The 24,257-nt window shown below is 40.6% G+C and overlaps 1 protein-coding gene across 2 annotated transcripts in view; it reads left to right on the forward strand.

The window, feature by feature from the left end:
• The window catches only part of MAP4K5 (mitogen-activated protein kinase kinase kinase kinase 5), a 74,358-nt gene that overhangs the window by 34,487 nt on the left and 15,614 nt on the right, over positions 1 to 24,257 (forward strand). For both annotated transcript variants that reach the window (XM_084287653.1, XM_084287654.1), the window contains exons 3-22: positions 4,582 to 4,672; positions 5,868 to 5,932; positions 7,101 to 7,156; positions 8,575 to 8,622; positions 8,718 to 8,760; positions 10,430 to 10,502; positions 11,474 to 11,605; positions 12,154 to 12,216; positions 13,609 to 13,690; positions 14,312 to 14,428; positions 14,783 to 14,861; positions 16,066 to 16,124; positions 17,137 to 17,201; positions 19,718 to 19,762; positions 20,714 to 20,756; positions 21,212 to 21,422; positions 21,946 to 22,043; positions 22,159 to 22,200; positions 22,837 to 22,921; positions 23,014 to 23,093. In XM_084287653.1, the coding sequence (XP_084143779.1) occupies positions 4,582 to 4,672; positions 5,868 to 5,932; positions 7,101 to 7,156; positions 8,575 to 8,622; positions 8,718 to 8,760; positions 10,430 to 10,502; positions 11,474 to 11,605; positions 12,154 to 12,216; positions 13,609 to 13,690; positions 14,312 to 14,428; positions 14,783 to 14,861; positions 16,066 to 16,124; positions 17,137 to 17,201; positions 19,718 to 19,762; positions 20,714 to 20,756; positions 21,212 to 21,422; positions 21,946 to 22,043; positions 22,159 to 22,200; positions 22,837 to 22,921; positions 23,014 to 23,093 (1,577 nt within the window). The remainder of the gene's footprint in view (positions 1 to 4,581; positions 4,673 to 5,867; positions 5,933 to 7,100; positions 7,157 to 8,574; positions 8,623 to 8,717; positions 8,761 to 10,429; positions 10,503 to 11,473; positions 11,606 to 12,153; positions 12,217 to 13,608; positions 13,691 to 14,311; positions 14,429 to 14,782; positions 14,862 to 16,065; positions 16,125 to 17,136; positions 17,202 to 19,717; positions 19,763 to 20,713; positions 20,757 to 21,211; positions 21,423 to 21,945; positions 22,044 to 22,158; positions 22,201 to 22,836; positions 22,922 to 23,013; positions 23,094 to 24,257) is intronic.

A 24,257-nucleotide genomic window follows, 5' to 3' on the forward strand; every position in this document is an offset into this window, starting at 1 on the left:
ATGGCAGCTTGGCTGTGAGGTTTGTCTGTTGGGACGAATGGTTTCCGCGAAGTAGTGATTCCCGTGGTGCTTTCTGGCCTGGTTCTGGCACCCAGGTTGTTGAAATAAAAAATAAAAATAAATAAATAATAATGATAATAAAGAAGAAGAAGAAGAAAATGAGACACGGTCCCAGGTGCAGCAGTAGCTGCTTCTGCTAACAGTGGTGTTCACCTGGTCTCGTTACTAATGGCATCCCACTTTGTCTAATTTAAATATTGTGATGGAAGTCCCAGGTATGTACAGTGAAGCCTCCAGGGGAGGCTGCTGGAGCCAGCTTGTGAGCACCCATCGCGCCTCCTGCCAGGCAGCCTGGCGTGCCTGTCAAGCACATTTGGGCGGCCAGGAGCATACAGTACTGCCCAGCAGGTTGGTACCACGGAGGTCTGCTCTGTCTCTCTGTAATCACTGCTGTCCCACCCTTCACGACACCATCAGCATCTCCAAATGCCGTCAGTTCTCTCCTCCCAGTTGCATGCAAGGCCTGGGCACTGCCTGCCTGTCCCTCCCTCTGTTCCCTCTTGGTATCAGCCCTGTGCTGCAGCTCTGAAGTAATGCTAAAGAAACCAATTTACAACAATAGCTCTGAAATTCTCCCCTGAGGAGCCTCCTGGACAATAAAGTGGATCTCAGCTGACCCAGGAGGAGATGTGAGGGGTGACCCTGGGTCTTTTTTGCAGGATGGGCCCACGCAAAACAGTCAGTGGAGCCCATGAAAATAAGATCAGGAACAAACTTGCTTGCAAACCACCAAGGTCAGGCGTGCTCAGAGGACCTAACAGTGCTGCATGAAAGGCAGTAGAGCCATCAGGTCCTTCCCATGCTGCAGAGTGGGGCATGTAAACCCAGGCTGCACATTTAAGGGAACTTGGCAGGACATCCAGTACCAGGTGAGAAGTGTCTGCAAACAGAGTAACTCACGAGTGTTAATGGACCATCAGTTTTGTCAGCGATCTCTTGCTTAAATACAGATTTATCGCGAATTTACTAATCTTTACTTTGTTAAGCTTCTGAAATTGATCTGCTTGCAACGCGAGAGGATGGGGCTGCAAGTTGCAGTAGTCGTCCTCCCCACCAGCTGTGCTGGCGGACAGGCGGCTCATTGTGCCGAGCCGAGCGGCCTCGACCACGGACCCTGATCGGGGGAGAATATTCCATTGTAACCCTCCATTGTGTCCTGCATGTCTCATTAGAGAGGTAAAATTACATAATAGTAGCGCGCTGCAGTGAGTCACCACGCTGCTGGGGTGATTTACAGCAGCTCCCTAAACTACGTTTTTGCTCAGCATGCCACATAGCCCATAATTGCAAACATGTGAGTAGACAAAAAGTACATTTTTCCAATTCCATGTTATTTAGCATCAAGCGATCTCTGATGACTAAACCAGATGAAAATCTCTTTGTATGGATATATTGTCACCTTTGATCTAACTGTTCTTATCTTGCTGTCTCCCTCTTGATTAAGTATTTTCTACAAATTAGTCTTACTGTCTTTTTTATTTTCATGCTATCCAAGGATATTTGCCCAATTCCAGCATCTCTTGCCAAGATTAATACTCCAGCTGCCTGGAAACTCTGAATTCCATTGTTTTGAATTCATTTTTGTCATCTTTGAAGCACTATACATCTTCTCTCCTATCTTTGAGTCTGATCTTTCAGAATCTTTTTCTACGTATTTTGCCAGACTTTTCTCGTGGATATGTCTCTTCTTTCTTCCGTCTGTTTGTTACTGTTCTGTCAGCCCTGTGCCCACATTCAGCCCATGCCCCTTTTTCCAAATCCCTCTTTTATTCCCTTTTTTTGTAGGTTACTCCATTTTTTAATAGGTTCTCCATTTATTTATTTTCATGGAGGTTACCTTTTCTGTGTTCATCTCCTCTTCTGAAAGGTAGGATCAGTCTGAGTCACTCCTGATGGGTACTTCTTTGGTGGTTTTGTGTTTTTTGTTTTTTTTTTTCCACTGGTGCAAAATTTCTTGGCTTTCCATGCATTGAGTTCAGTGTTTCATCGCCACTTTCATAGGAGAAACTTTTCATATGTACAAGGGTTGAAGGTTAAGGCAATTTAAGCCCCTGTCTAATTGTCCTATCTTAGAACAACAGAATAGATTATTCCTGTTGTTTTTATTTTTCCACAGATGTCTTTTATGGGCATGAAGGTTGTTATCTCATCTACCATCACTCTTTCTAGTACAAAATCACCATATTTCCTTCATTTTCTCCCCTATTAGTTACAGTTCTTGTTACTCCACACTAGACAGTGCTATCGAAGGGCAAGTCAAGATGCTACCTACAGGTTTTTTGCTGTTTCAGGAATGCTTCTTGATCATGAAGTTCATGAGGCAGTGTTTAGATATTCTGAAATGCTACATACCAAAGATCCTTTACTTCGAAGAGTAGGGATTCAGTTCTTTGAACTCATGGACAGCTGGCAGTATTAGAGAAAGGTGGTACCTTCTTTGGTGTGAGGTGGGAGGTTTTTTGCTTTCGCTCTTGCTCACATATGACTTTCTTGAAAAACTTCTTTAATTTTAAAATGCTCCAGTGAGTTACCTGTGAGTATTTACCAGTTTCCTTGTGGAAATTCATCACAGAAATAGAAGGGATTAGTCCGCCTGGAACAAACTCAACCCTTTGTTCATAGCAGTTGTTTATAGGCAGGGTGCTTGAGTTCAAGCAAAGCTATAGTTGAAAGGTAACCCATAAAGCACAGTGTGAAGCCTGTGCTAAATTTGATTGCCTAGTTTGTGTTGCCTTTTCCTTTTTTCATTATTCCCAAAAAATAACTGCTCGTATTTCAAATGTCAAGAGTCTGTCTTAAACTCCTCTACTAATATTTTCCTTCCCCGGTGAAGTCTTTCTCCACACAACTCAACTTCAAGAAGCCCTTGAGGATTTACTGAAGTTAGCCAGGGCTCTGTTTGTACAAATGTGTTCCTCCCTCTCTACCTTTGTGTTTTGTGGCTATTTTCTTACGTAAAAATCCCAAAGGTTGCGATCACTTGAAAATAATTGTAGTGAATGGGCACTTCTTTCTCTCTATCTGTAAACGTTTATGCACAATGTGAATGTCTGTAAGTAGAGAGCCACGATTTGCACTGTGATCTCCAGTGCCATGGGGCAGGCCGTCAGTCCTGGCTGGCTGTGGGTCTGTCCAGCACGGGTGGAAAGTCCGGCCTAAAAACCCTCCGGTGTGGTCTCCTTGGTGACTCCATTGCTCGGTGAAGTTGCTTGAAGCACAGCCCATAAAAACATTGATTTTTAAAGAGGTTATTAAGACTATTAGCCGCGCTGTTACTTCTTGAATAAACACACCGGGGATCCAAACAGAATTTATAGCAGTACTTGAGACCTCTTGGACTTGTCAAAATCACATAAATTAAGGGCAGCGGTATAGGGCTGTACTTCTGCTTCCACACCCCTGGCTTGATATTAGCAGATAGATTTCACTAATAAAATTTGAAATGAAAATAAATATACAAAGCTCTTTTTTTTTTTTAATCATGAGAGGACATGGTAGTTGCCACATTTTCGGAAGCAGCACTTTCTCTAAAACCCAAGACCTTTATCTAAATTGCAGTCTTTCGTGTCCTGCAAGCTGCTACAGGCGTCTTGTTCATGCCAAAGGAAGAACAAAGGTAGTAACACCCGTGTGCATGACCACAAGGCGGGCAGATGCCTGTGAGGGCCCGGTCGGCCAGTTCCTGAGGTGTTGTTCCCCAGAGGCAGGCTGCCAGGCTGTCAGTCAGTGCAGGCATTATGGCAGTACATTATGGGATGGCAGGGAAGCGCTGCTCACAGGGAGGGAGAGCCTCTGGGGCCAGGCCACAGACACGGCCCTCGGCCTTCTCTGAGGCATGGGCCTGAGGAGTTGCCACCTCTGAGCTCGGGATCCTGTGTGGAAATTCTGCCTGTGGGATTAAATAAACATACACCAGTGTTTTTCCTAGGGCTCCATATTTTTCTTGCCTTCATTGTAGCTATACAATTACATCTTTTTGAGTTTAGGATAGCTTTCAAGCTTTTACCCTTTTAAATTAACGTGTTAGGAACATGCTAGGCTATTGTGCTGTCCCTAATGTGTTTTTAAGCACAGGGCTCTTTTTGCAGAGGCTGTGTAGAATGTGTAAATGTGCTTATGTAGCTGTCCTAATCAAAAACTGCTCTCACGACGAGGCAGCCGGTGGTGCGGGCTCTGTGCTTCTCTTCTGAGTCAGCGGTGGCCGAGTGGGCGTGCAGGCCGTATGCTGCCTCAGAGGCATTTTGAAATGAAAGATTTTTAATGGCGAGCCTACGGTGCCTGTTTTCTCTCGGTTTCAGCTGGGGGACTCTGGAGTTACATTGCTGCAATATTTCAGTCTGTGTTCGGGACCCTCATGCTGCAGACACCGTGTCTGGAGGAGCTGGGTGGGCCTGGGAGCCATGAAGGGGCTGCTGCAGTTATCCAAGCCCTTGGCTTGTTTTTACGAGCGTCGTACACACTGAGGTCTCTTTCAAAGTTCAGCTTTGTGTGATGTAACTGTGATTGTTTCCTGTTTTTCAGGAGATGACTTTTCATTGATACAGCAAGAAATATATATGGTTAAAGAATGCAAACACTGCAACATAGTCGCCTATTTTGGGAGCTATCTCAGGTAAACCCCACTGTATTACCTACATTTCGTCTGGTTCTTTCCTGAGACAATCTCAGTCTGGTTTATTACTTATATCCTCTCTCATTGTTCTCATTGTCTTCTCTATGCTGAATTCCCTTCAGTTCCCATCTGGCTTAAAAAAAAAAAAAAAAAAAGAAAAAAAGAAAAAAAGAAAAAAAAAAAGTGACTAATACTTTGTTTTCTCTGCTGGCCAAAAGGCTGGAATATTTTTATCACTAGGAACAGAAAGAAACTTTTCCCTTAGAGACTCTTGCAACATATCCAATCCTGCTCTCTTGCTGGGCAGATTTTAAACATTTATCACTTCTAATATAAAGCAAGCTCACTGTTTATCTAGAGTAGAATTGCTTTTAGGTATTTTATTTAATGGCAGTATTGTGTGCTGTGCAAGGATAGCCAGTGAGTTGTAAGAGCAAAACACACTAAATCTGGGCTGCTGGTAATAACATTTTTCATAGCTCTGGTGCGACAGATGCGACGTACTGAGAGCAAGGTGATGCCAGCTGGCCACGTCTTCAAGTGCACACGTTAAATGTTATACAGAAAGTTGGGGAATATTTTCCATTTCTGTGGAACAATGCCATTTATCAATTGGCTCTGTGGGAATATATATCACCACTTTGCCAATTTGGTCTTTTTCTACACAGCTTCGTCTTTGGATTTCATGGAGGACTGCATTTTTTTAAGTAATTTGTACAGCCCAAGTGGACTTCAGCTGGAAAATAGCTGGATTTCTAAATCCCCAACACTCCTTTTGGAGGTTGTGAGGAATTTTTTTAGATACAATTAGGTAATTTCAATTTCAGATTGAAACTGAGTGTAGCATGCTTATCTAATGTACTCTTGCTGCTAGAAGGTAAACCTCAAGTGTTCCTTAATCACATTATTCCTTGCAGTTAAGAGGTCAGGGTTAAAGCAACATCTTTTAGGTCTGATAACAGTTAAAAGCTTCTCAGTGATTTTGGCATAAAATTTTCATTTTGATAGGTGAGAATTTATATTGAGATTTTTAATAACATGCAAAGCATGTAACTGCTAGTCACGTATTAGTGTATGTCTTTAACAAAGAGCGATCAAGACCAATAGAAAATAATTTAAATAATCATTATTAATTGTGTTCCGCATACAGATCAATCAGCTTCTGATGTCTGTGTTTTAACTTTTTTTTTGGTAGCCGTGAAAAGCTGTGGATATGCATGGAGTACTGCGGTGGGGGATCCCTCCAAGATATTTACCATGGTACTTTGAAAATTACTTACTTACATTTGTACCCTTTGAAAGGTTTATGCAAAGAGGAGAATTTGAGAGGAAACTAACAGGGAATGGTTGGTACTAGCCAGCACTACATGTGTTTTTTCTTAAGAAATGAACAGTGTTTTTTAGCTACAGTCAACAGATTTTGTCGAGAGCAATTCTCAGCATGGAAACAGTCACTTTGTGCTAATATCCTGCCATTCTGGGCCAGAACATGCTTTATCTTTTAATCATCACACTGTTCGTTTCTCTCTGTGATACTTAGGTAACAAGAGCTTGATTTATCCCAGTGGAGAGCTCTTTGGTAACTACAGTTGTTGTACATTGTGAGCTCGTCTACGTCTTTAGTTGCCTTCTGTCAGCCCAGTGTCTTGAATGTCAGTATGCAGTAGTAGTTTATCTCCTTTCTCTGAAGGTACTGGAAAAAAAAGACCTCTAAATAGTTCACAGCTAGAAGACATTCTGTTTAGATGTGGAGACTCTGCATGCTATGAAGAAGCAGGTTTTACTGAGAAATCTCTAAATTTGTTCTTTAAAGAATAATAAAAAAAAAGACTCTTTATCTCTCCTCTTGTACAATACTGTACCACTCTTCTATTATTATTTTCACCTGTCAGGTCTAACCTAGAGTTGTTGACCCTGTAGAAGGATTTACTGGAGTTGTTAAAAAAGCAGTCCAGAAACTTGCTTTGCCTTTAAATGAAAATGTGGGGTTTTTGAGTACAAAAGCTTTCTAACTTATTTTTCAGACACCTTTAAAACAATTCTAAGTCCCATGGTCCCCTAGCATAAAACATTGCTGTTGCTAATATTAGAAAATTAGCAGAAGTCATTTTTATTGCTTTCTACGTTTCCCAGAGTACAGGATATTTTATTACTGCGAAGTCACTTTTAAAATGATAATTAGATTTCTGTCAAACAAGTTTTCTTCTCGCTGTGGGTATTGTCTTCTGTTGCTGTGCTGTTTTTGTTTTTTTACAGAAAGGCTTTCTGTAAAACAAACAAACAAAACCCTCTTTTCAGCTGAATGTAAAATACAGTCCTTGTAAAAAAAGGCCTTTAACTTTCATGGCAATAAATTTTTTTTGGCTGCTTCACAATATTTATATGTTACAGGCTGTCGACTTACACACTTTTTAATCTTTGTTTTCAGTAACAGGACCTCTGTCAGAGTTACAAATTGCATACGTGTGCAGAGAAACTTTACAGGTACTGTACTTCTGCAGGTGTGTGATAAAGTCTTGTGTGATAGTCTGTGTACAGAAAGTAAATCTGGAAGGTGAGTCATTCCAGAAAATGATGCGGTAACATCGCTTCCATTTGCAAGCATTGGGAATTCACTTGAGACCAATTGACCAGAGTTAATCTGTTAGTTTCTATATTGTATACATAAAAACTAGCAAAAAAAAAATACAGTAATGTAGTGCAAATATTTGCTTAGAATCATTGTCAGAGCAGTGCTTCTCAAGGCCAGGTTAGTTGGGTCTTTGAGCAACCTGATCTAATGGGGGGTGTCCCTGCCTATGGCAGGGGGATTAGAACTAGATGACCTTTAAGGTCCCTTCCAACCCAAACCATTCTATGATTCTTTTGCAATGTAATTTGCAAAGGAGCTTATGCAGGAGTAGATGTCTCTGTGGAAACCATTACAGGGCCAAAGTACTAAAACTCAGTCCTGTTTGGATCAACTCTTTGGTGATCTTGTTGGTTTCAGTGAAACTATGGAAGACAGGTCTTTGCAGGTTGTGACCACAGTGCTGTCTAGGCTATTTTCATGCATTGTTCTGATACAGTGATTCAGTGCAGAAAGTGTTTAAGTTTAGGACAAAGTTCTGAATCTCATTGCAGAAAGCAGCTAATATCTAGCAAGCAAGAGTAAGTACCTGGGTATTTAAAAAAAAAGAAAAAAAAAAGGCACATTTTAAACTGCCTGCTTGATATGTGGCATTAAATTTTAACCATTTGTAGAGGAAAAATATTACAACCAAATAACTAAAACTCTTTCATCTTCTGATTGCTAATAATTGTAGAAATATAAGATAAGGTGATGCAGGCAGCATGTTTCTTAAAGGAACTTTGCATTCCCTGCTGCATCTATGAATAATAATTGCATAAGAGAATCACAAAGATGCACACCTTTCCCTGAAGCGGTGGCTGAACTCGTCACTGCCAGAGGCAGGGGTGTAAACCTATGGACAAATCTGCTAGGGAGCTCTGTTCCTGATCTCCTGTTGCTGCAGGAACTGGTATTGCTGGACGGGCAGCTCAAAAACTGAACACCTGTTTGTTGAAACCTTCAGGACTTCAAAAATATAGCTAATTTTAGTAAAGGAAAATGGTGATTTTTCCTGAGGCTTGTTTTGAAAATACACATATCCATATGTAAGATGCTAGACCATGAGTGGTTTAAACAGGTCTTCACATGTGTTGGGTAGGGCTGGGAGAGATGAAGAACAGAATCCAGCATACCTCTTAGCTGCAAATCTCAAATTTTTGAACTTTCAAATAAGGTACATTGAGTAATTCCAATTTGTTAAATAAGACAGGCTTTGCACTGTGTTAACAAATGACAGAAATGATGAAGTGTTATGTCAGAAATGATGAAGTGTTGTCTCTTTTATTTCCAGGGTCTTGCTTATTTGCATATGAAGGGAAAAATGCATAGAGATATAAAGGTAACTTGGAACTTTAAGAAACTTATCTTAAACTTTCTAGTGCAGAAAAAATATTTCTGATAAAGTATTTTAATTTTATATTTATTATGTTTTAGGGTGCAAATATTCTACTAACAGACCATGGAGATGTCAAATTAGGTAAGTTGCTTGAATTTATTAGTAAGACAGAAAGCAAATAGGAGGGTTTTTTAATTATTGACCGTTGATTTAGCAAGTTGTCTTTTATCACTCCTACCAGGCAGAAACACAAAAAAATAACTGTAATGTAGAGACCCTACCTCCTGATGAGAATATTCAGCTTTTATAAGGCCTTGTCTTTGTGTTGAGCAGCACGTGTTCAGCCAAGATTGAGCTTGCAATAAATGATAAAGCATAATACAGCAAATCTCCTGTATTAACGCAGCCAATTGTATTAGTTCTCTGTGCCATGAACCTTTGGTATTGCACTGTGGAATGTTCTTTCTTGCACTATTAGGGCAGTAGTTGACAACAGAAAGTGTGTATCTATGGGTGTATGTTTGTATGAGATGAGAACTTTTGCATTCTGCCAAGAAGTTGCAGATAATTGTTTTTTTTTCAACCAACAGACCTTGAAGCTTCCCAGGTTTCCCTGGAATTTGTCAGGCTGGGGCTACCTGGATATCGATGTGTTTGTTGCTAGCCACAATGACAGCTCTGTAGTGAGATAGCTTCTCCTGAGCCAGGCAGCCTGTGGCAACACAGGGTCCATTGCTGGCTGCGCCTCCAGCGTGTGATGTTGGGCATGTCCACGCAGGTGGAGATGAGGAAACTTTCCTCCTTTGCAAGCACTGTGTGGCCCAGAGATGAACACTCAGAAGGGATCTGTATTGCTGGCTTCCTCCAGTGATGTTTCGTGTTTAGGGGAGCTCAGGCAGGCTGAATCTTTCATCTGAGCACACTGCCTTCTAAAACCCCGTCCGCCTGTCTGCTGCCTCTCTTTAGAGCAGCCTACGTGCACACGCAGACATCCTGGGAGACAGCATGAGATATGCATCATCATGTGTCTGGTGTTGAAACTGGGGTAGCTGCGATTAGCTGCATTGCTGCTCCTCAGAAAAGCTGTGCAGTTCCACATGCTTACTCCCCTGCGGTGGCACAGGAGTGCTATGCTAGGAAAGTAAAGCTTTTTTTAAAGAATAAGGAAAAATAAAATAAAATAAAACCTTGAAACTGATAGGAGCTTCCACTAACTCCGTTAAACTTGGGCCACACACTGATACCTTCCTTTTGCCTGCTAAGCTAGTTAGATTTGTCCACAATTAACCTCCAGCTGTCATACTACAAATACAACAAAAACAAAACAGGACTTAAATGATATTTGGCTCTGCAAGACCACCTCGATTATCTGCAGCTCTCAGAGTAAGGGATAATTGTCCCCTAGACAGAATCTCCAGAAGTAAGAACAGATGGCCCCCCACAGTTCCTTTGTAAGTAACACAGAAATAGTGCTGCTTCCAAAGCATGATGCTATTTTTCCTCTAGAATATTAAACTGAATACCCACTAAATTTTGTGAGGTTGCTTGGTTGCTGTTTTGTGAGATGGAAAAATAGCTAGGAGAGGAAGAGGATCATGAGTGAGCTGTACATAGAAACTAATCTTCTTAATTTGAGATCATGTCAGTGTAGAAATTAGCTGATCTCATTATTAATTTTTAACTGTTGAAGCTTAATGAATTCTTAATTTGCATTGATTTGCATTAGTGTCTTTTCATAATATGATACTTCCTAGAGTAGAATTGGAGTGTTAAAATCTAAATTTCTAAATATGATCATTTCACTTTCCAGCTGACTTCGGCGTAGCAGCAAAAATAACAGCCACCATTGCAAAGAGGAAATCATTTATTGGTACCCCTTACTGGTAATAAACTACTTCCATTTCTGTGATTGCATGCAAAGCTCAGTCTGTATTTAGAAATCATGCCAGGAATTCTAAAATACACATACTCAAGTATGTGTATATAAATATAGAAGTATATGCATGTATTTTAAAATATATATAGCAAATGCATACATTCCCTTTCTTCCAAGTAAAATGCCAAAGAGTGGAAGTCTGGGAACCACTGGTTGTAGCTGGTCTGTTGCTGTAACATAACCTACCTGGTGTTTGAGGCCTCAGATTTCTCTCAACCTTATTAATGCAAAACATTCTCCCCTTTTTTCCAGCTATGCAGTGGTCATTTAGTTTCTCACCAGCTTCTTGTTCTTCTAGTGAATAAACTAAATGATGTCTTTCAGATTTCTGCTGTGCAGAAGAAATTGCAAAGAAAAAGATTTTGATCTTTTAATCATCTCTAGTACCTAATTTCTGTGCAAGACAGCTTTTAATATGCTAACTTATCAGTGTAAATCTTGAGCGGGATGAATATGCAAATGCAGCTGCTTTTGAATTCTGGCATTACTGTGATGCAGTTAGGATGCCTTTCTCCAGGGCGATATTCTTAGTATAGACTGAACGTGTTCGTCCAGCTTAATTCAGACAATGGCTTCTAATTGTTTGCTGCCCTCCTTATCCTGGTGCAGCGTGAGGACTCAGGGCAGGAAGATTATCTGGTCATTAAAGCATTTCTCCAGGAATCATGAGACTCTGGTTCTATTCCTAGCTTTGCTGGCAAGTTCACAGCCTTAGGCAGAACACACAAACCTCTATGTTTCTTTTGTCCTCTGATGCTGGAGAGGCAACAGCAGGCTTCTGCCTTACTTGTGCTCTTTGTGGGGTTTTCTGCACTAGTATTACATAAAGTACTGCGTGACTCCTGCATGCAGGCAGTGATTCAGATTTGGCTCTTGTTTTCTGTATGTGCTGACTGACTGATGCCTTTGCTTTTAAAGGATGGCCCCAGAAGTTGCGGCAGTGGAGAAGAATGGTGGATACAACCAGCTCTGCGACATCTGGGCGGTCGGCATAACAGCCATTGAGCTCGCGGAGCTCCAGCCACCCATGTTCGATCTGCACCCCATGAGGTCTGCTGGCAGCGGAGCCTGCTTTCCTTCCAGATCCTCTTCAGTCCTAGCAGGGGCTGTTACGATACGCTTCAACCCTCTTCATAGCTCAGAGTTAAAAACCCACACTAGTATTCCTTCATCAGTTGCTTTCTGCATGAGCTATGTCTGTTTTTAAGATACCGGTCTGAAGCTAAAGACTTGAATTTAGAATTGAATTAATAAACTTAAATCTTTTAATTTAACAAAAGAAATTCATAGTGTCAGTAACAATGTGATTAAGAACAGGTAGAGTAAATCGCTAAAGAAACCCGTAGCCTTAGGTTTAACAAGATTATGCACGGCATTAAAAATATTTTATTTAAGGATAAGAAAATGAACAACTTTATCACATCTGTCCTCTAACACAGTATAGACTATAATCCAGTTTCACCAGAATGATTCTTATCATGAATTATAAATTTAAAGTGTTTAGATATTGGAATGAATATATATATAATTTATATATATATATATTATTTTTAACCATATGATGACATTATTTTACGTTATTCTTCCTTTACCTTTAGGGCTTTGTTTTTAATGTCAAAAAGTAACTTTCAACCACCAAAGCTAAAGGAAAAAGCAAAATGGTAGGTTAAAACCCTTTCCTTTGTTCAATGTTTTGTAGATAATATGAGAAAATGATTTGTCATTATTGAAGATGGAACGCTGTGAAAAATAGTGTGGGCTAGTTTTAAACTCAGAAACTCAGAGAGGTGATTTCACCCAGAAGTTGTTTCACTGAGAAACAGCCAGTTGTTTGTTGCAGTATGAAAACAAATGAGAGAGAACTGAGGTCCAGCAGCAGGTATTTGCTGACATGGCAGAAAACCAGCAGTATGGCACAGGACAGTCTTAACTTTGTGAATTGCCCCCTACCAGTGGTCCAGATGGATGTAAAATCTCCCTCCTTGGGTCCTCTTGTTTGTCCTAGGAAGAAAAACTATTTTTATCCTTTTGCTTTAATTCCTATTTATAAGGTATTTGCCACTATTAATGGCACAGGTAATTGTTTAATCCTTTCATGAAGTATGTGCCTCTGCCAATTTACATTCAGCAATAATTCCTTCAACTTGTGATACCTTCCTAGCACCTGCAGTATTTTGTGTCATACTTAATAACATTTCATTTTCATATTAATTTTCATGTTTTGTTATCAAAACAATTATGGATTTTTTGCTTGCAATTTTGCTATAAAATCTTTTTACCGTGAGGTATTTGGGTAGACAGGTGCGTGCTAGAAGAAGGGAGAAAACACTTCTAAATGTTTGTCTCCTGAATCGAAACTGCTCGCTGTAACTGCAGCCAGTCAACGCACATTACTTCTCCGATGTCCTTTTGTAGATGTTAAAAATAGAAGAGGAAATGTGTTTTTTAACATGATTTGAAATCAAGTGTACTTGGACTAATGTTGGCCACAGAAGTTATACTAACACAAGTGCAACTGAGAAAAAATGCTTGAAAAACAGTAGGTCCAGTCATAACACCAAATTGTACTTAAGATTTTAAAGGATTATATGACATAACCACCTAAATTGTTCTGGAAATAGCAACAAAATATTTTAAAGAGTAAGTTGAGTCTTTGTCTAGAACTCCGTATATATTTTCCTACGAGTAGCAAAGAACAGTGAAATTTATAGGTGTGCTTGGATTTTGAGGGTTTGCTAGGTACCTAATTCACAATTTTTACTTTTGCTACCTAATTTCGTAACAGTTGAAACTGGAAAAAGTTTAAATAGCAACATATGTGCTTAGTTTATTTTCTGTATCCTACCAAAACGTTTTTCATGCAAGTTCCATTAGTCAAATGTGTTTTTCCTATCTTGTTAACTTGGTAACATAATAATTCAAACCTGAGATGCATTGAGGTATTTAGACAGCATTCTAACTTAGTGCATCCTTTTGTAATCTGTCTAGTTTCTGTGTTAAAATCAAAATGATCTTACTGAAAAATTAAATATAAAACTTCATTTTCCTCTAAGGTCATCAACATTCCATAATTTTGTCAAAATTGCACTTACAAAAAATCCAAAGAAGAGACCAACAGCAGACAGACTCCTTTCTGTAAGTGACTTGGAACGTTTTGTGACATTAGTAAATGATCTCTTGCTTCAAAGTGAGCAACAAATCAATGGAAAATCAAACTGGAACAATTTTCTTTCTCTCCCACAATATGGGTGGTGAAATCTGAATGAATGAGACAATGATTAACTAGAAAAAGTGGCAAGACTTTATTCTGGGTCAAGTTTTTTATGATTTTTGGTAGGGAAAATTACAGAAAATTGCCTCATGTTCTTCAGCCTGCCCTTTCCACAAGTGGATGTCTCAGCCTCTTAGGTATAGCTGCACAGATGTTGACCCTTTCTGTCACACAAACAGAAAACTGATCTATATAGCTAGCATTTGTTCGTGTATCTTTCTTACTGATTTTGACCAAACTACTTTTGTGAAAAATGAAGTTAATGTGTAATTGCTTGACTCAGAATTTAATTTCCAACTGTCAAAAGTGTGCCATTTCCATGCTTACAGAGGAGATAGAAACTCTAGTCACTATGGAGTCATTAAAGAAATACTCGAGCTCCCAAACAAGGCAAAATTCAGTGATGTTCTATATTGGGTGCTTATTATTGAAAGTTGCATATCAGCTGCATATTATTACTTGTTCTTTTTTTTTTATGATTTTAGCATAGCTTTGTAGGGCAGCCTGGTCTTTCAAGATCTTTAGCAGTTGAGCTGTTGGACAAAGTTAATAATCCTGACAACCACACACACTACAATGAAGTTGATGATGATGATTTTGAGGTGAGAACATCTGTTATTTTCTACCTTTAGGTAAACCCAGCGTTTAAATATCTTGCTTTGCTTTCATCATGTAAGACTCCAGCTTGACAGGGGCACTGCCCCAACATTTTTAGAGTTTCTGTAAGTTCCTGTGCTGGAGGAACCAGGAAATCTTGTCAGAGCTTGTCACATTTTTGCTGTGGAGTGTGTATGAAGTTCCCATGTGCAGGCTGTGCAGGGTCTTGGTTTGGACAAAGATGATGTGGCTCTGCAATAGCTCTCTCTTTCTCTCTGTTCGTTTGATTGTTGATTGAGATCCAACAGAAAGGCACATAACTTTACTAATTTTTTTTTTTGTGTTTACAACTCTTGCAGCCTCACTCTGTTATTCGCCATACAATTCGTTCTACGAACAGGAATGTTAGGGCAGAAAGAACGGCATCAGAGATAAACTGTGAGTTCTAAATATAATCTGCCCGTATGATGGTGTTGATTTGTTTCTACCAAGAGAGGATGTTGTAGTCATTCTTCAGTTGTGTACTCTAGAAATTTTCTCCTGCTGTTGGCACATTTGAGAAACGAAACCTGAAGAAACAATGCACAGACATGAATCTTCAATGATATTTTCATGGAATCATAGAATGGTTTGGGCTGGAAGGGACCTCACAGCTCATCTAATTCCAGCCCCTGCCATGGGCAGGGACCCCTCCTGCCAGTCCAGGCTGCCCCCAGCCCCATCCAGCCTGGCCTTGGGCACTGCCAGGGATGGAGCAGCCACAGCTCCTCTGGGCAGCCTAGGCCAGTGCCATTTTTCCAAAAAACAAAACTAAAACTTTCCTGTTATTCTGCTGTTTCATTTCATCTCATTGCTGCATAGTAAAGTTCAGGCAGAAACCTTCTATGACCAGTGTAGTCTTTCAGTTCTGTGATCTGTCAGACTTTAAGTCTTACATCAAAAACACTAATTGGAAGTACATAAAAAATTAAGAGTGACTTGATAGGAGTGAATACACTGGCTGTCCTTCTCTGATAAGAAAACTGTAAAAAAGGTAGCATTTTGTGTTTGTCTGTATACTGTTTCAAGTTCACAAGCTAAACCTTTTCTTGACCTTGTTGGAGCACTTGTAATTTTAATAGCTGTCCTCACAAGGGTGTCTGTCAACTTAGGGCATTTTCTTTTCATAAAACCTTTTCTTTACTTTTAAAACAATGCTAATGCTCTACCCAGTTGGATCTAAGTTGAAATTTTGAGGGCAGAAACTGCCTTTCTCCAGGTTTGGACAAATGCCTGTTGTAATATAAAGACTAGCTGCTCCTCTGAGTCACGTACGTCTCGCTTTTAGGAAGCTTACTTTTAAAAGCCCCTTTTTTTCTTTCATGTGAATTTAAAAATAACATGCGGTTACACAATTACATTTTAGTGTGTTTTCGTATTATGACTTGCTGTTTACTTTTCATCTGTTTCTTGTGGGTTTCAAATTTGTGAATTTAAGCATTTAGACAATAATGATATTTATAGTGGTAGTCATTTTATAGGCAAATTAAGTGTTGTGTACGTTATTTTGTTGTGCTACAACATGTGCTTCACTGTAGTAAGCATCGAAAGGACATTAGCAGAATGTTGTGTGTATTAAAGTTGACCATGTAATGTTTCGTAGTTGATAAGCTCCAGTTTGAGCCCCCTCTACGGAAAGAAACTGAAGCTCGGGATGAAATGGTAAGGACAAGTTTGTTTTTTCCTTCCTTGACTAAAATCACAGCACCTTCATTGTTTTGTGGTTCAACTCTAAGTAATTTAAGTCTGAAGTACAGAGTCATGAGAAGGCTACTCTTGGTCCCTGGACAATTGAAACATTTTTAAGAAAATGAATTGCCCTCTATGCTTTGTGCAGGGAGTCACGCTCAGATGAAAAAAAACAGCAAGTGCCAATTAATTTGATAATGTGGAGAGGCTGTTCTGCATTTCAGTCCCTGATCTTACCATCATCAGCTTATTTGCTGCTTGTTTCCTGGAACCCAGCCAACTTGCATGCAGACTTTTTGCCCCCTGTGAGCTGCTGCTGTTTATTCCAGTTCTCAGCAGTTTACTTCAGATCAGCTAATTAACGTTCTTTTGGGTCAGTATGTGACTGTTTGAAAGGGCTCCATTTTTTAGTAAGTGTTGTGAATACCAACAGCTGCCATTAATTTTGATTTGGAGAAATCTGTGCTCAGCGTTCCAGAAAAATCCCAGTCCTATTTTTTTTAAAGCTGTACTCGAGTTCACCAGGTGGATACAAGTTCATCCTATTTGCATGTGATTTCAGAGACTTGTACATGTTGTTGCTGTTGAGGTCCCCTTGGTACAGTGGCAGGAATGCCCCCAGCCTTTCCTGACAGTATTTCATACGAGTTTGGAGGTGGCTGCACTATGTTCTCTTGCTGGAAGAGTGTCTTGGAAGTGCCCCGAGTGGAAAATCCTTACTGAGTTTTCACCATAAGTTTTTGCTTTCATGTTATTTAACGTTACTTGATACTGGCATTATACCATTTCCAGATGCTGCTTTTCAGTCTGAATCTAAGAAGAAAATATCTTTTCGATAATTGTTTTGTAACTATATTTTAAAACATTACCTCACTTAGGAATTTTATTTATTGCTAATGGGTCGTTCTGGGAATCTCCCAGGCTTCTTCACGTGCTGTGAATACAGTTTGTTAGGAAAAAAAAATGAAAATCTCTGCGTCCTCAGGTGGTGGCAGCTGGCAATGACTTTGCTTCACATTGGAATCCTTTTGTAGAAGGTGGAAGCAGCAGGTAAGTACAGAGTTTTAAAACATCTTGTACTTCTGTGATTTAATGTGAAAATATAGTCTGAAAGAAATAAATTGAGGTGGAAAATCCAACCTTAAGCCCAAATTTATATTTAATATTTATGAAATCAAGGGAGTTTTTACCCAGTTTTCAGTCATCTTTCTACTGTTGGTTGGTCATTGTCTTGGAGACTGGATTTTAATCTCTTTTAATGATGAACAGTAGTTTATTTTAAATTTATTGTAGCTCCCAGTTGTAGATGGAAAGCAAAGCATACACGTATGTCTGCCGTGCTGAAATAACATTGCCAAAGCCAGTTTTCTGAAGCAAAATCAGAAACCTTGCAAGGGCAGAGTTCAGGATCCTGCACTACCCTTGCACGTCTCTTGTGAGCCACTTCTGTAGTTGTGACATCCTGTGGCAAGTGTTTTCGCAGTGCTGGAGGTCAGGTCTTTGCCAGTAAGCGAAGGAGAAACTGCTTCTGAAGATTTAGTGGTGCGACTGCTGCTGTGGGTGTCTGCTTAGCACAGTCTATAACAACAGCTGCGTAGTGTTAAGGGATGCAGTGTTTCAGGCAAAGATACCCTCGAACTGATTTCCTCTGGGCTAAAGCAGGCCTGATGTAAGGGAGCACAACTGTGCCCAAGTTAGGACTGAATTTACCATGTATGTGGCTTCCTTTTGCTGCAAACTACCAGATTCTGCCTTTAAAGGCAACCTTTGAATTTGTGTTGAGTGATATGAATGTTTAGTAACAGCGATGCACATCTGTAGGGAAAGATGGTATTTCAGTTCAAATAATTGCTAAGCTAAAAGAGCCTCTTTCCCATCTTTCTTTGGAACTGAGCAGCACGCAGTAAATTTCTTTGGCTTTTTTGCAGATAAAGTCTTGCATAAGCTGTCAGCTGACACTCCAGCCCCCTGGAAGGCTGACCTTGTCATGTAGATTGCTAGTGTTTGGGTCTTTTTAAGTTCAACCCATTCTTCTTTTCTCACTGTCATTGTAGTAAAAGTTCAGGGTGGCTTTCTAGACCTTGCCTTTCTCTGTCCAGTAATGACAGTGGCTTCTTTCCTTCCTTTTTTCATGATTTTTTGCTTGTGTGACCCTGATGAACTAAAAGATTTGAAGCCTTTCTCATGAGTGGTGAGTTTTGTGCAGACAGCTGGAATCTGCAGGGTCGAAGAGCAGGGAGGGAGGAAAGCTCTGATTTCTCATCTTCATATCCTCCCTGCAAAGCAACTTACTGATTTAATTCCGTTCCTGTACCATTAATAAGATTGTCCATTCCAGCCTATACTGCAGAAGGAATGTAGCTGTAGCAAACGTTGCTAGGGCTATGGATTTGTAAATAGATACAGATCGAGTACACAAGCTCTCTGATTGAAAGGAGAAGAGTCATAAAACTTCTGGATGGTCAGTCTGTGCTGCTCACTTGGAAGCCACTTCCAGTTTAAAAAGATAAACAGGAAATGCATAGCTCCTCTGTCCCCAGCAAGTCAGAATAACACCAGGGATGTAAAGAGAGGATGCGTGCTGCGGGGAGACAGACAGCCGGCCTTGCTTTTCATGTCCTTTGGCTTTTATCAGAGTAATGGCGATTGCTATGTTTGACTTGGGAATTGTTTCAGTGGAAAGAGGCATACCAGAAATTGTGCCTGAAGATTGAACGGACTTGTTGGCTCTTCCCATCCTTATTGTAGTATTTTAAAATGACTTTCTGTATAGATTCTCTGTATTATGGAGGTGGTTTTTTGCTGATGGGTAGGCTTTTTTTTAGTAGCTCCTGGTCACAGCTGCTTTTCCTTCAAAACAAATAAATGGTAGGGGAATTGTAGAGCAATCCATGTTTGCTTGGATTAGTTTTTGGGTAATATGTTTTGATTTTCCCATTAGCTACCCCTGTAGCCATTCCTCACTGGGTGACATGTGCTGTGGGACACGGAAGGATGTTTGTGGTGGTGGGATTTGGGGGTGTCTGCACTGTAGGCTGACTTGTCTGCAGCATCTTGGGTTGCAGCAGGCTTCTGGAGCACCGAGACAGCCAGCCTGCAACCTTTTGTTGGCTTTGGAGGAAAAGTTCCTGCTGTTATGGGAAACAGTCTGTGCCTTGAGCATACAACACTCAAGGAAGCAATTTTCCACTATTTCTTCTCTGCAAAGGCTTTTCTCCTTTTGTAACTTCCTCAGGTTTCTTTTTTTTTTTTTTTTTTTGTTGGTTCTATTATTAGGCATTTCAGCAATATTTAAAATACCACGTAGGAAGAGGAAGGATTAGCTGATGGTATCTAGTGTGGAAGAGAGCTGAAATGATTCTTTGGGGGTGGGGGGTGAGGGAGGGAGGGAAAGGAAGCGACTGTGCTGAATTGAAAAGGGCTTAATGCAGCAAGAGAGAAGCACTGTGTTTTGTAAAGGGCTGGGAGATGCTCGTTACAAAACTAAATGATGCTTTCACCAATCAGTTTGGTTGCACGTGCCAGCCTTAGAGCAGAGCTCCTAATGTTCTAAACGTTTCACCTAGGGGACTGCTTACAAAATTTGGCGATGGGAGTGAAGATGTGGAAGAGTGAGTGAACCTCCTTCGTGTACAGTTGCATTTACCCCATGTGGCTCTCGCTAAGCAGGCAGTCTCCTGGCAAAATCTCATCCCCTAAAATGCTGCAGGCAGCTTTGCCACTCGTAGAAGCGAGGGCTGGTCGCGCTCAAAGAGCTAACGCACGCTTGACTGTTTTATCTGATCGTCTGGAGAATGTACGCAAAGCAATGCTTTCTTCCTTTGCTCTCCTTCCTGAGGTTATTTTAGGATGTATGGAAGTGCCTCACACTTGAAAGTAGACTTTGTGTTGACGAATCTGCCAGGCCCCACGGTGGCAGTGGGCATGCAAATATTCCTGCAGAGCTCCGGGAGGGTTTGTGCAGTTCCTGTTACCCAGACATCTGAGTGATCCAGAAGTGCACTGGAAAGCAGCAAGCTGCACTGAAAGGCTGTGAACCCTTGTGTTGGTTGGCCCAAAGCTCAGGTGCAGCTGGGGCTGCTGTTAGTAGATGTCCAGTGAACTTCTTTTGTCACTTTGGAAAAGCTGGGGAAGAACATTGCTCTGTGATTCACTGGCTGATCCAGAAATGCAGCATTTTCACTGGCAGGAAGAATTTTTGAGAAAAAACAAGTGCAAAAGTAAAATCCAAGCGGTGGAAGGGGGGTGCCTTCAGAGAACTAGTCCTTTAACATACATGTACATGTATGTGATTTGCAAATTTCAATACCCTTCATCGCAGAACGCTCTCTAATGTCTACATTTATGAAAGAACATGAGTTTATCAAAAACTACACTTCTAACAAGATTAACATGCTTTTTTTTTTTCCCACCCTTGGACTTCTAGTTTAACCCTGTTCGTGCAAAGCTGTGATCAGTCTTTTCTATGCATCTGGCTTGTATCATTTATAATCTTTGTTCTCGAGCAAGTCTATTTGTATTGCTGATTTAACTAAGACAACTACTGCACCTTTTTATTTCAGATCAACACTAAAGCGAGCAGGGCCACCTCCTCTACCTCCTAAGGTAAGTGGCTGTGATTTTAGGCAGCAAAACCCCACTCGTGCAGCCTCTGCCGTGCTTACGTTGGATGCTCTCAGTAGGTTATAAATTCTCTTCAATACCATTTGCTTGCTGACTTCGTGTATTTTATGCTGACTTGCAGTCTGTACAGTCTTGACCTTTGGGAACTCCTGGCCTTGTGCACTGTTGTAGACAAAGTGAGTTTTAGGTATTTTCTCTGTAAAGAGAGCATGCTGTGCGGAATGTCCTCTCAGTCAGCATCGTGCCCGCTGCTGGGATTTTTCCATCAGAAAAGGAATACCTCTTAGATTATTCTTCTGACAAATGGCTTTGTTCAAAGGCTGATTTTTATATTGTTTTTGATATAGAAGCAGTGTGAGTTGAACTAAGATTTGCTTTAAGCGTATGCTTCCAGATGCCATTTCCCAGGTAATCATCACCTCTTTTGTTTGTTGCAGCCAAGAATAAACAGTTACCCTGAAGAAAACCTCCCAGATGATGAGAAATCTCAGACGATAAAGCATTTCCCCGACTCCCAGAACAGAGCCCCACCAGCTCATAGGAGACAGAGTATTCCTGTTTGTGGGCCTCAGACTGATTCTTCCTCCATTGGTATGACCAGCAGCATCAGTAGCCCAGGATTGCTCACAGCTAGATACAGCGACTTGGGTAAATGCATTGCATTTCCTAAAGGTGCCTTGTTTCCTGTAAAAGGAAATCAGTTTGGGAGTCAGCTCTGGGTTCAGATGATCGGTATTTTAATACATGACCATGAAGTGAAACTTTACATGCGTGCTGGTTCTTGTTAGAGCCATGACCCATGGTGCCATGTCCTTCCCAAAGCAGGGATGCTCAGCCAGTCAATACTATTGCCTGCAGGAATAACATAAAAACAATGAACGTGCGGGAAGAACCATCTGTGAGGACATTGCCACAGCTTCATTCTCAATCCTGTTTAGCCTGGGGACTGTTTGGATAATGGGAAGCCTTTTTTACTGTGTAGCTTTGCATGCAGAAGAGAAGCCAGCTGCTCTTGAAAAGGTTCAGCTACCTGAGAAGTGTATACACAAGTTTCAGAGTTCACTGTGCTCTACTCCCACTAGGCACAGGGAGAAGAGAGAATAGGGCAGCAAAATATTTTCTATTTTGTTATGCCAAGTGAGTTCCAAAATGTGCTTGGGCTTCCTTCTAGGAAATGGGGATGGCATGTTGAAACTCATTGAAGAAAATGCAGAAGGATCTGGACAAATCCCTCAGCTGCCACGTAAAAAAGAGAAAAGAGATTTTCCTGTAAGTATTGTGACTCTCAGTCTGATCAGTTGCCCTATTTCACATATCATTTCAAGCCAGCTAGTTTTATTTCAGTGCGTGGGAGCTATTTTATGATCTTTTTCTCTTCCCACAGAAGCCAGCAATCAATGGTTTACCACCCACGCCGAAGGTGCTGGTAAGAAGCCTCATCTGCAGTGGGAATTATTGCAAGTCTGCCCTCATGTCATCTCTCTAGTGACAGAAGCTTTATGCTAGAACAAGCCACCACCTCATCTGGGCTGATGTGCATGTCGTAGCCAATTACTTTTCACTCAGTTATTCGTACTTGTTTCCTTTTCTTAAAAACTTCACATCCTGACTGAGTGGTGAAGGGAAGAGATGGAGATTTCACTGGCTCTGTGGGCTGTGATCTCCAGTGGCATTTGCTGTTTTATACAAAGAAAGGGGGAAATGAGGTAGCAAATGGAGAGAGTGCTACTTACTTGAATGTTTCTGCTTGTTCTGCTTTCTTACACAGTTGCATAAGCACTCGAACTTCTTCTTACCTAGTAGGTAAGAATTGTCCATACCATTTTGAGCACTCTTTGCATTTCTTAACATATATGAAGTCTAGGAAGAGGTTTGGAAGGCTGCATTGTAATTGGGGGGAAAAGTAAAAAATACTTTTCATCAAAGCAGGTTAGAGTAAGTTTGTGTCTGAAGAGAAGAGAGCCATGCTGTGTGTACAGTTGTGTGCTAAGTAGCCAAGTGCCAGAAGTTAAGACCTTTATCCTAGAAACTTGTTTCAGGTTTCAGTTTTTGTGTCTTTCAGATGGGAGCATGTTTTTCCAAAGTCTTTGATGGTTGTCCCTTGAAGATTAACTGTGCAACATCATGGATACATCCAGATACTAAAGGTAAAGTTACTTTTTGTGTTTGTATGTTAAGGCTGCCTGTTACTGAAGTGCTAATGAGCTTGTGAAATAAACAATTTCTCTTAATTTTTTAGATCAGTACATTATCTTTGGAACAGAAGAAGGTATCTATACTTTGAATTTGAATGAACTTCACGAAGCAACAATGGAACAGGTGATCTTTGGTGTATTGAACACACAGATTTAGTAATAGTAGGAAGCAAGAAAGTTTTATATTAAAGGGGGGGTAGACAGGATGCCAGACTTTGTGGCATAAACTGATTCACATCGAAGTAAACACTGGAAGTCTTAAAGTTAAATAGTTCCCTTACCTGATTTTGTTGTTGCTCTTTATATAACACTGCTTTCAGAGGACCTCTGTACTAAACTAGCTTTCTTCTCCATGGAGACAACTGATTGCCTACCTTTCCTTTCTCCATTTTATCTCCACTAGGTGGCATATTGCTTCTCCACTGCATGCTAGCAAAGCCCTCAGCCATTTAGTTTAGTTGGTGGTGATATCACCAATAAGTATGCATTTGCTTCAGTTTTCTTGGGCTCTCTAACCCTTTCCAAAGAGCTTCACTTCATAAAATCATGGTGTTATATTTGCCTTTTTAGAATCAGAAGCAGCAGGATGTTTTTGCAAGGGAGGCATTGACAGAGGCTGCTAATGAGATGTACACCTGCAGCTTTCAAAAGCAGTTCACAAAGGCACTTCAGGCCTCTGAAGTGTTACATTCAGCCACGACATGGCACTGCTCAAAAGCCAGAGGTGACGAGGTGGACACTGATGACTAATAGTGAGAGAAAGATGATTTCACAGAAAGGGCATTGTATAGAGGTCTGTGCTTAAGAGGAAAAAAAAATCCTTTGTTTCTGGGAGCATCTTGTTAGAAGACAGAAATTCAAGGGAAAAAGAAAAAGGGAAGCAATTCAGCAAGGTCGGGGAGGGAGTAGTTTGGCACAGACAAAACAAGAGAAGTTTATAACTGGCTTGATGGTGAGAAGTCTGAATTTGAATGCAATATATCGAGAAGACCCTTTCACGTTGAGAGAGATGACCATGTACCTGAATGCAGTAGAAGAACATTGAATATTAAGTTTGTTTTTTTAAATCTTTTTGTGGCATCATAGAATCACAGAATGGTTTGGGTTGCAAGGGACCCTAAAGATAAGCGAATTCCAGCCCCACTGCCATGGGCAGGGCCACCTTCCACATAAGGAATAACTACTATTTCTAACAGATTTCCAAAAAATGTGCTGACTACTGTTGGAGGCCACCTGGCCCTACCTCAATTATCTCTTCCCTCAGTCAGTAAGACTAATCTGTTTCTTC

Source organism: Netta rufina (assembly GCF_964035555.1).
Source record: "Netta rufina genome assembly, chromosome: 5".
Lineage (NCBI taxonomy): Eukaryota > Metazoa > Chordata > Aves > Anseriformes > Anatidae > Netta > Netta rufina.